Source organism: Desmodus rotundus, chromosome 9, assembly GCF_022682495.2.
Source record: "Desmodus rotundus isolate HL8 chromosome 9, HLdesRot8A.1, whole genome shotgun sequence".
Taxonomy (NCBI): domain Eukaryota; kingdom Metazoa; phylum Chordata; class Mammalia; order Chiroptera; family Phyllostomidae; genus Desmodus; species Desmodus rotundus.
Genome location: NC_071395.1, coordinates 103,680,833 through 103,692,598, shown reverse-complemented (window position 1 = coordinate 103,692,598; position 11,766 = coordinate 103,680,833). Strand labels below are relative to the sequence as shown.

Sequence of the window (11,766 nt, the reverse complement as noted above, 5' to 3'; positions counted from 1 at the left end):
CCAAGAACATGCAAATTCCAAAGCCTGTGCTCTTAATCAGTACCAGGTGGTTCTGCCTCTTGCAGGCACGAGCAGTAGAGGCCAGCGCCCAAGCATGCTCTCCTGAGGGCCCCAGCCTTTGGGGACAAGAAATGTCAGGCTGGATGTTCTCTTGGGGATGGATTCCTCCCCTGATCAGATTCCAAAAATGGCCAATAAGAGGCCTGGAGAAGCCACATGCCCTAGCACTCAGCAAGAACTGGCTGGACTGAGCATGCCAAGGCCCTGGAGACCTTCCAGAGCTGCGTTTTTACAAGTCTGCCTTCAGATGATCTGCTTCCAACCCACATGGGCTGCTTGTTAGAAGGCGGGTCCCGGGGCCTCCTCCAGCACAGAGAATCAGCGCTGCGGTTCTGGACTACGCATTTTTTTTAAAGCTCCCCAGGTGAGTCAGAAGCAGGCATATGTTTGAGAACCAGGTCGGCAAACTGGCCCATTTACTCAGGATTTGTAAGAATAATTACTTCATTTTTAAAAAATATATATATTTTAACGTATTATTAGAGAGAGGGGAAGGGAAGGAAGAAGAGAGGAAGAGAAACATCTGTGTGTAGTTGCCTCTCACGCACCCCCTACTGGGGACCTGGCCTGCAACCCAGGCATGTGCCCTGACTGGGAATCGAACCGGCGACCCTCTGGTTTGCAGGCCCATGCTCAATCCACTGAGCCATACCAGCCAGGGCTAATTACTTCATTTTTTTAATGATGGGGGTGGGGGGCCCAAAAGGAATATTTTGTAACACATGCACTTTCTCTCTGACATTTACATTTCTGTGTCCAGAAGTAAAGTTTTATTGGGACACAGACACACTCTGTCAAGTCCCTGCCATCTACGGCCGTTTTCACGCTATTATCACCGCAGAGCTGAGCAGCTGCCACAGAAGCCGAATGGCCCTCAAAGCCTAAGATACTTATTCTCTGGCCCTTTACAGGAAAAGTTTGCTGACCGCTGATTGCCCAAATACTTGGACGGCAACATGTAAAATGTGTTAGCATGGTCCTCCCAAATTATATCAATTTTATAAATTACATACGAGTATCACTTCACAAATAGGGAAAGCATATTGTAACACTTACACAAAAGATATGAATAAAAAAGAGTAAAATGAGAAAGAACCAGGGCCAAGAGTCTAAGGCATTCTCCCTGCACTCTCAGGGATCTGTCGCCCATAGCCCACCTTACAGACCTGGGTCCGAGAGCTCTTCAGGGAGGAACTGGCGGGAGGAGAGCAACCAAGGGGAGGTGCTACAGCCCACGGTTTCAGTGATCCAGGGGTGTCGGGCTGGGTTGGGTGTGGGGGAAGAAGTGGGACAGAGAGTGACAGAATAGCTTCCCCTCACCCCCAGAGGAAACTCAGAAAGCAGGACACTGAGAAAAATCGGTCCTGTCCCAGGCAGGCCCAGGCCTTGAATTCTCTCTAGGCCTCCGACCACTTGACTGGAAGCTGGTTCTCACTTCCTCTTCACCAGCATCCTGCCCTGTGATTCTCCCAGTGGAAATGGGGGTGGAGGAGGAGGGAGGGGCACAGTCTGCCCTCTATCCTGGAGCAGAAGAGACCAGTGACCCTGTGCCCTGGAACCCTGGCCAATACCTGAGGAGCTGCCCAGCCCAGGGCGGGCCTCTCTGGCCACCCACACCCACCTTCTTTGCTGCCTTCTCTCCCCATCCTTGGCATCAGCTTTGCAGGGAGGACAAGAATTAACATTAACACTTGGCCAGGCAGGGCTTACACAGTGGTAACTGGGCTAAAGGTCTGTGGGCGTGGCCTCCTGGGCACATCTGCATCCTTCCGCTGGCTCAGAAGATGGTTACTCGCTGTGGCCTGGGCTCGGAGGGCAGGCTGGCAGCAGCAAAGCCCAGGACGGGTCCAGGCTGGAGGCAGAGAGCGCCTCACTTAGGCGTTTGGGTTGGGACCAGCCCTCTCCTCCTCCTCACCTTTCCCTTTCTGCCCAAGCAGGGACCCACACCCAAATGGAGAAATCATCGGCTGAGTCTACTCCTGAGGGGGCAGAGCCAGCCCTGGCCAGGCTGAAAACTCATCAGATCTCTGCACTCCCTTGCAGAAGAGCACCCAAAGGTGAAGTTCTCAGACAAGGGAAGAAGGTGAGTCTCCCCCAGCCCCACTCCCTCAGTGAGCCCTGTTCAGCGATCAGTTGGGGGGACAAGCAGAGGGTTCACCCCTCCCGAGGCCCCCAGGCTCACAAGACAACTGCCCTTCTGACTTTTGTCCTGGGAGTGGGGAAGGTCAGCTTCCTGTGTTTACTTTCTGTTAATGAAAAGAGGCCAGAACCAGAGCCAATGACCGGGGAGGGCAAGTGCACAGGTGGAGGCAGACAGAGGCCTGCATGGGCCCTGCCAGGAGAGGGGCTGGGAGACAGGTATCCCTGATGCTGGGGGCCCAGCAACCCTGGGCAATAGGCTCCCTCCCCGAGCGCGACTATCTGCAGTAGTGGGGGGACAAGAGAGCCCTGGGAAAGAGTGCATGTCTCCCTGTAGGAGCCAAGGCCTGGTGCCATCCCCTACCAGTGTCCCACAGACTCGGTCCTCCATCACAGGCTGCAGTGTCCCTCTCCTGTCCTATCCCTGAAAGATCATGAGCCCTTTACTTATTCGTGTGACTTTGGGAGAGTCCCTTCCCCTCTGGGCCTCAGTTTCCTCATCTGTACGAGGCACCATGGTACCATCTGCTCCCAGGTGGTCCTAAGGCTCTCGGCCAGCTCTAGGAACCTAATGAAACTCTAGAGCGGAAAGCAAGATCTGGCTGGTGGGCTCGATCTTGCTCCTTAAACAGACACTATACATGGACAAATATTTATAAAATTAGAGCCAGCTGACCAGGTGGGTGACGTGGCGGCAGCCTGAACATGAAAGATCCCTCTCCCCACCGCTGCAGGTACCGCCTGTTATTGTTACTAGTAATGACCTTCACATTTGCTTGTAAGTTTATCAAGGCTCTTGGCACATTACCTCCCTTGGCCTGAGTGACAATCACCCTAAGGAGTAAATCAGCCAGATCCGCCTTAATTCCCACTTTACAGAAAAGGACAATGAGACTCAGAAGCTTAATGACTTCCCGGGCTGAGCTGTCATTACCCACTGAGAGCTGAGGCTGGACACATGAGGAAGAAGTCACAGGCAGACAGGCCCTTCCTGAGGACAAGTGTGGAGCTAGGCGGCCACATGCCCATATCTGCCCCTAGTCCTGGCTGACGGCTCCCATTCTGGAATAAATCCGAACAGCATCCTCTCAGTCTCCGAAGAGATGATAACCGCAAGGTCACGCTAACTTTGGGAGAAGAGGACACCAGGCTGGTAAACTCCAGTGGGCGGAGCGCACAAAGGTGGCAGCGGAGGGAGAGGAGTGAGGCTGCAGCTCCCTCACTGCCCCGCCCACCCCCGCCCCCAGCCAGGGAGGGAGCTGTGTTCCTGCTTTGCTGACCGACCTCAAGGTCTGAGAAGCAAATGGGCACATTAAAGGCTGTTAGCACATCCGAAAGGGAAAGAAACATTTTCTAGATTCCAAGGCTCCATCAAGCTCATCAAAGTTCTGATCTTCTAAGAGCCCAGATGGAGGTCACCCTAAGTCCAGAAAGGTCAGCAGACCCCAGCTGAAGAAGCGTCCTGGGCCCCCAGGGAAGGCCACCACGCTCTGACAGTCCGTGACATTGACAATGAATGTGGTTAGGAGCCTCGGCCTAAGGGCTCTGCCCGCCCATCAGGCCCCCGCCAGCCAGGACTGCAGGGTCCACTCCAAAACTGAAGAGAACACACTTTCTCTGCTACTGGACGTTCTCTTTTCCCTGAGCCTCCTGCTCCCCCGACGGCGGAGAAAACAAAGGTCTGCCTCCACAAGCTGCTCCCTCATGATTCTACCTCCCGGCTGACAAGGGACCGCCGGGCTTGGACGGACCAATCAGCTCATTCATTAGCCAGGGTCTACTTTTATAACGTCTTCCATTTGTTGAGGGCCTATTTGGTGCCCGTATATGCTTGATTCATTTCCTTTTCTCAGTCAGTCCAAGAAAGATGTATATTCTCACCCCCAAGGGTCGAGAGATGGTAAGAAGGTGGGTAAGTGAGAACCCAGTTCTCACATGGGATCCTGAGTTCTCAATCACCACTAACAGCTCCCTGTCAGAAACTAACCATGTTTTGTTCTTAAAAACAAATGGAAATCTGTGCTCAATCTCACTAGCAATTAGAGAAAGGGGAGTTAAAAGCACAATGAGATACCACTACATGCAATGAAAACGGCTGAGACAGACAAGTCTAAGAGTGCAGATCAATGGGAGCCCTCAGCACTGCGAAGAGTAAATCAGTACAGCTGCTTGGAAAACGGTCCAACATTATGTAGTAAGGTGGAAGGAACACACCCTATGAAACCCAGCAATTCCACTCCGCACGAACATTAGGAAATACGAATGAGGATGGCTCTCTCTTTCCTTCCTTCCATGTTTCTTTCCTCCCTCCCTCCCTTCCTTTATTTTTTATTTCGGGAGAGAGCTGAGGAGCATGCTGGGAGAGGGCAGGAGGGCATGCTGGGAGAGAGCCAGGCAGCATCTTGTGTGAGGATGTACATAGCACACAGAAACGTTCCAAATATCCACCAGCACCAGAATCAATAAAATGCGGTATAAGCCTGAGGCGGAATACTATACAGCAGAGAAAAAGGATGACCCACAACTCCATGTGAACACAGAGATGAATCTTTAAGCCCAATGTTGCCAAAAAAAAGTGAGATACAAAAGGATACTTGCTATAGGTACAATATCAGTTCCAACAAAACCACAGCGTTTAGAAATGCAGAGTTACATATTCAAATTATAGAGTAGCACACACTTTGAAAAATTAAACTATAGTACTGTACAACAAGCCCACCTTCAGGCCACTTGACTCTGGGGCTGGAATTTTGTTCGACTTCACTACTTTCTACCGATTAGGCCCAGGCTCGAAAGGCTGACGCTAATCTATGGAATTTAAGCTCCTATTATTTTTGTTGAATCAAAATGCAAAGGGTTCCTGCCTATAACAAGGATGTCTCTGAAGTTTGTGGGTTTATGGTGCTGCAGGACATCAACCAGTTCTGTACCTAACTGTATCCAGCACTCTCTTTCCTGACTAGGCAGCACCTCTGCCTGTCACATCCTCCAGCTGGTTCCTCATAAATAAGTGAAATATATGGTAGATGCTCACTACACAAGAGATTTTTTTTTTTAAACACTTTGACAACTCTTTGGTGGGGTGCCGTAACGCTCAGCTTCTTGCCTTGCGTGGTGAGTGCACACAGAGGGCTTACTGTATGCGCACTGAGTGTTACATTTTGAAGGAAAAAAGGTTAAAATATGTAACACTGTATACAGAGAGTCAATATATAAGTACACTTGTAGGTAAATAAAAGTATAGCTTCTCTGCTTGAAGGCAGCGGCTCCCACAAAGGGGCCTCAGCAATTAAAGTCTCCCGTCCACACAGCCATTAGAGCTCAGGGCCCAAGGCCAGGATTCTGAAAGGATACATTTCACCCCACTGCAGGCGGCTCTGGCCTCTCAACCCTTTAGAAGCCTTTCACGAAGACACAATTACCCACCAGATGTGCAACTTACTAATATCTTGTCTCTAATTTTGCCACACATTCTCCATATTAGACAATGGCCCAACTTTGCAGCCAAACTTTACTCCCTGTCCCTTAGCCACAATGTAGAAAGCAAATAAGGCCACCTCTAAAGTAATAATAATGGACAATATTTATCAAATGCCAAGCACTTAACGTTTTCCTTGCAACCACTCCTTAAGGTAAGGCCTATGGTCCCCGTTATTACAGATGAGGAAACCGAGGCTCCGAGGAAACTAGCCAGCCCTGAAATGATAGAAGCTGGGGTTCTGCTCTCACCGGCTCTTCCCACGTCACCCTCTTGCCTCTCGGTGGGAAGGATGGAAGACCACACATTTCCAAAGTGTTTATAAACACCACCTGGGCAGGCCAGACACCTATTTTTAAAATGCACTCACTGGTAAACCCTCTAGTCTGCAGCATATTCCTCCAGGGAGGCCAATCATGTCTTCGAAAAATGGCCTGACCTCTGGAAACAGGAGGCATTGGGAGCTGGCCTGGCCACTGAGGAACTACATATAAACACTACTTATGCATATATATATATACACACGCATACATATAAACACTATTTTGGATACAAAATGAAAGGTGTGGCTCTAAACACCATCTTTCCCCAAACCCTTCTGGACGTGGGACAAGAGAACAACGGCCCTCAGCAGGTTTCCGTTCCCTGGGAGTCGTGGGATGCAGCCAGGCTGGGCACACTCTGACTTAGGACTTACCGAAGAATTTTGACTCTTAGGTGATGGTTCTCAAACGTCAGTGAGCACCAAAGTAACCCAAGGAATGTGTTTAAATGCTGGTTCCTTGGCCCCACTCCTGGAGATGCAGATTCAGGCAGCCTAGGGAGGGGGCCTGGGAGCTTGCATTTTCAATAAACCTTCTCCAATGATTCTAGTACAGTTGGTGGGAGACCCACACCTGACAGACTCTAACTGCATTCACTGCAACCAACAGTCTTCTAGGTTTGTGGTCACACCTCCCAGGCCCCAGCTAAAGCTGCAAAAGCAGAACCAGGTCAGGTTCAATTCACCTCCCCCACTCCTCAGAGCAGAGGACAATCAGCTAATTGCAGCCCTGCGGTTAATGACAAGATGGCTATCTCCTTAGGTGTGAATGTCTTGGCCACCGTGGTGAGGGGTGAGTTTGGTTACTAAGTCTCCTCGGACAGGAACACCTCCAATAACTGGTGGGTGGGGGAGGGAAGAGCAGGTGCCATAGTCTGGGTGTGGAGTATTCTGGAAGCCTTCCAGAAAGGGAGGCAGGAATGATTAGGCTTGCTTGTCATCATCCCCCGCCCCCCGCCCCCCTACAACCCCCAGAGGCTCAAACCCACAGGCTGGAAGCAATGAGTGAAGGGATTCAGGGATCAAGGTTATTGCTGGGGAGCAAGGTCAGTGATAAAAGACAAGTTCTTCACAATGAAAAGCCAGAGAGGCTGAAGAGGCAAGATTCCAGCTTTGCCAGCCCTCCTGGCTCTTCCCCATCACCCAAGGCTTTCCCCTCCCTCCAGTTTTCCCCTGGTGAGCTGTAAGATACAGACCTCCTTTCCCTCTTTACCTTTGGCCAGGTCCTGACTTGTAAAAGAGGGGGTGGGGGAGGGCGTGCGCAATTAGAGCCCTGGGAGGCACGCCCTCCCAGCCCGAGGGAAGCCCTCTATTTCCCCAAGCCTTGAATTTCAAGCTGCAGGTCAACAACGTAATTGTGAAACCCATTCAGGGAAGTCTGCAACCAGCATTTTCATAAAGTGAAATAGAAAATATCTGAATACCTTCCAAGAGTAAGGTCTCTTTTTTCATGAAAGTTATGAGTCTGTTTTCTCTCTAAATAAATAAGCAGACCTATCTGGCGGGGCGGGGCGGGGCAGGGCGGGGAGTGGTCCATGAAGTGAAATGTATTTCATATTGTAGGTTGCGGTCAAAGTTTGAAAGCCATGGTCTTGGGCATGGTTGGTCCTCCGGGCTGCAGCCCTGGCTTCTGAAACCACCTGGGCCACCACTGGAGCTCACTGTAAGCATAGCCCAGCCAACCTCTAAGAGTGTCCTGGCAAGGGGGCCAGGTAGTGGGATGGGGAACCAGGAAGTGGGATGGGAAGCACAGGGGTGGATGCCCATTGGGCCACCCTGAAATCCAGGCCCTCCACAGCCTCTCTCTCCAGTCCCTCAGCCCAGAGTGACGCCTGGGCAATGCGCCGACCCTTTCCCACTCCAGACATGAAGACGACTGCTTGCCCAGTCCTTCATTTGTAGGGTCTCCTGGCCCAGCGAGCTGGGTACTCCCTGCAACCTGCGCCCCAACACCCCATCTTCACATTCTGCACTGTGGCTCACAGCGGTGCCCCACCCCCACGGGCCCAAAGCCCCAAGAGGCAGCTTCCCTGAAAGCCCAGAGTCACACAGGCTGCAGGTCTATGGCTCAGCCAAGCAGGAAACTGAGGCTTGCTCCCTGGCCACGGGTCCCAGGGGGCCTGGAGACCCACCGCTTACTCTCCAAACCCAGCCTCGCCACAGTCAGACACTGCTGACCGTCCCAGGCCCAGGAGGCCCCTGGCCAGGGGCTGAAGGGCCGGCAGGCAAAGCTGGCTGGGGTTTTTACACAGGAAGGAAGAACAAGCAAGGTGGGGGAGGAAGCTGAGGGAGGGCGGAAATGACTGCAATGTCAGCACCCAAAGGCAGACAAGGAGGAGGGTGGCCCCTCCCCATCCCTGCCACCCAGTTTTGAAGTTCTGACCTTTGCGCTCAGACAAAACAGCTAGTCTGGACCCTAACACCCACCATAGCCAGGAAAAAAAAAATGCAACTTCAAAGAGAGAGGTGGGGGTCCATTGAGCACATAGGCCCTCCCTGGACCCCTCCTCAAACTACAGTCCTTTGAAGGCAGAAATGCTATGTGGGCAGAGTGGGGCAAAGGGAGAGTCTGGGACACACAGGGAAAAATATCTGGGAACCCCACACTCTTCCCTCTGCTCAAGCGGCTGTCGGCCAGGCCTGTCCAGGGGCCTCAGTCCTATCTGCCAGGCTGGCAGGGAGGGGACAAGGAAGGGCAGCGGGTCAGTGTGGTACCGCAGGGGCAGGGGAGCTTACGTTACTGATCTGGTCCTGGGTCTTCTTGATTCTCTGGAGCTCAGGTGTGTCTGCCACCACGCTGAAGCCTTTGCCCTTGTTCTTCTCAAACTCCTCCTTGTAGCGCACCTGGAGGACCCAGTTGGGAGAGGGACTGGAGTCAAGTCTGGGGCGCAGACGAGCCCTGGCCTAGGGGCTCCTCTGAGGCAGCAACCAGCCAGGAGAGAGATCCTGGCCAGAAGCCCCCCTGCAGTGACATCTACCCCCACCACCCCCCAAATCAAAACGGAAGCCTTAACCAAAAAACACTAAAGTAACGATGATAACCCATTAATACGTATTCAGTGCATTCTCAGTGCCAAGTGCTTCACACGAAGTACCCCATTTAAATCTTACCATATACTATTATCAGCTCCATTTTAGGTAAGGAAATTGAGCCACACAGGTTATAGTCCCATGCCCAAGGTTACACAGCCAAGCAGCAAATGTCCAGAGCCACCAAGATGCAAAGCTCATGTGCTGACTCTCAACCCTTCACCGCCAGCCCATCCTGCCAGAAAGCTATAGGGAGAAGGCGCCTTCCAGAGCCCCAAAGTCTGCCCCAGCCCACACCCTACCCGCCAAGAGCTCAGCGCCGTTTTTTAAATGACCAGCTAAGTGAGGGCTGTGCCAAGGGACAATGTTGGTGCCCACAAAGGAGGGCGGGGAGACAGCCACTTGGAAGACTCAGTCAACGAGCCTTCGACAGGCCCTGGCGGCTTCCTGGAGCCTGCCAGGCCGGCTTCTGAGGTCAGCACCACAGGAGCAGACGACACTGGTTCCGGAAGACAGCCAGTACTTCGGAACAGGGTTCCGAGCTCTGGGGGAGAACCCACCACCCCACCACTGGCCTCCTCTTCTGAGAATTCCATGGATCTTCGAAGTGAGGGACTCAAGTCAGACAGCAAAAAGGACTTTCCACACACTCAAGGAATTGAAATAGGAGGACTGGCTTGTCCTCCCCTGGGGGACTTAAAGAGCAGAATGGAAGCTGTAAATGTGATAGAGAACTGCGCCCTGGCTTCCAGAGACCTCACTGTCCACCGCGGCAGCCAGCTGTCCCGACCCCCACCAGCTGCCTGGATTTCCTCCACGGGGGCCGCACCATCCTGGAAGCGGTCAGCCCAGGACACGAGGCCCAGGACCTCGGGAGTTTCCAGGATGACAAGCCCGGGAATGGAATCATCTGGTCACAGGGCCGAGCTGCACTATGACCCAACTGACAACACATGTGTGTGGCTGGGACCACACCTGTCATTCCTCTGCAACCCCCCCTCCGGGGTCAGGAGTCCTTGTTTGTCCCCTGGAGCCCCAGCCCATCTGCCCACGGGCTTCGTCCTGAAAGGTTCCAGAAATGCCTTTGTTTTGACCCAGAATAAAAACAAAGGCCTGCGCATGCTGGTTCCCAACAGACAGGAAGCTGGCACCGTGGGTGAAGGTGCCCACCCACCCCAAGGGCCCAGAACTGCCCAGCGCCAGCCCATCCAGGAAGGCCTACGCCAGCATGCCGCCTCTCAGGGTTGGGGCGGGGAGAGGAAATCAGGGCAGGTAAGGCACTTTTAGAGTCAGAAACATGTAGCTCCGGGTACAGAAGCCCCAAATCCAAGGCCTCTAGCCTCAGTTTCCTCACCTGTAAAAGGGCTGTCACAGGAATCATGGGGAGGGGTCTTCCTGCCCCCCGAGCATGGGCTGAACGCCAGAGGGGGCTGGTACTAACACGGGCTCAGTCCCCCGCTTGCTAAGTGATGCTGGGCACATGACTGAACCTCTTGGGCCTTAATTTACAAATCTGTGAAATGGGGACAATAATACCACCCATTCCAATCAAAGGTGCAGATAACAGACAGTCGGTCTACAGCAGCCAAGTGATCGTAGAGCAGGCAGCAGGCCTCACCACATCCTGATAAGGGTGGTTGTGAAAGTGCTTTGTTAAAGTCCTGAACAAATGCCAGTCCGCACGGCACCCCCGTCCTCTACTTCCTGGCCTGGCGAGGGTCAGGACCCTAATCCAGGGGAAACTGCTGTGACAACCCTGTGATGACATCAGCGGGTTCCCAGGCTCAGGAGCTGCCTCTCTCTCCTTGCAGGGGTCTCATTTACCCCTGGTGCAGGCAGTCCACAGAGGGCGGGGCTGGGGCAGAGTCTGGGCTGAGAAAAGACAGGGACCTGGCCTCAGCACCCCTTTGCTGAGTCTCCCTAGGCAAGTCAGTCTCTCTCTCTGGGCCCCCCCTCCAAGAGGAGCTAACTAGCTGATCTCTAAAAGCCCTCCCAGGTCTGGAGTTTGTGACCGTTTTTAAGCACCTACAGCCCTTACTATGGAGAATCGAGGTGGGGAAGATTCTCCGAGAGGCTGTTTGGGGCTGGAGTGGGTGACAGGTAAAAAGTGGGGAGCCAGGAGTGTGGGGAGGGCCCTGCTTGGAATCCCTCCGTAAGGGCTCCTTATCACACAAGCAGGAGTGTTCACCTTCATCTGGGATGGCTCGCCACAATGTGACGAGCGTCTCTGAGGCACGAAGGGACCTGTCCAAGGTCACTCAACCCAGTTATTGGTAGGGTCAGGATGCAACTCAGCCCCGTGGCTGGAAGACTCTGTGCCTGGGCGGCGCCTGGGCGTCCCGTCCTGGAAACTCCCAACACAGGGCCAGGACGCAGGCTAGAGTCTCCTCAAGTCCAAACGACCGCCACCTAGGACGCTCCGCTTTTTAATCATCGATCTACTGACTATTCTCCCACAGTCTATCTTGTTCATCAGTCATCCCAGCAAACAGTAGCTACAAATACCTGTTGAGTAAATGATGAATGAATTGAATGTAGACCCAAAATTTCCAAACAAACAGGCAGCACAATTGGGAAACTAATTGCCTTACTGACCCAGTTAAGAGGGAAAATCCTGACTTTAATGAAAAAAAATTCTTGAAAAAAAAAAATACACCACCAACAATTTCCACTTATTTTGTGCCTCCCGTGTGCGGGGCCCACGCACTCTGTAACCCACTCCCTTCTAACAAAAAAG

At 52.8% G+C, this 11,766-nt stretch overlaps 1 protein-coding gene across 1 annotated transcript in view; it reads right to left on the bottom strand.

The window, feature by feature from the left end:
* Positions 1 to 11,766, bottom strand: part of LASP1 (LIM and SH3 protein 1) — a gene marked incomplete in the record, with an annotated part of 38,100 nt that overhangs the window by 6,201 nt on the left and 20,133 nt on the right. The window contains 1 exon segment of the mRNA XM_053910895.2: positions 8,736 to 8,843. Coding sequence (XP_053766870.1) covers positions 8,736 to 8,843 — 108 coding nt within the window.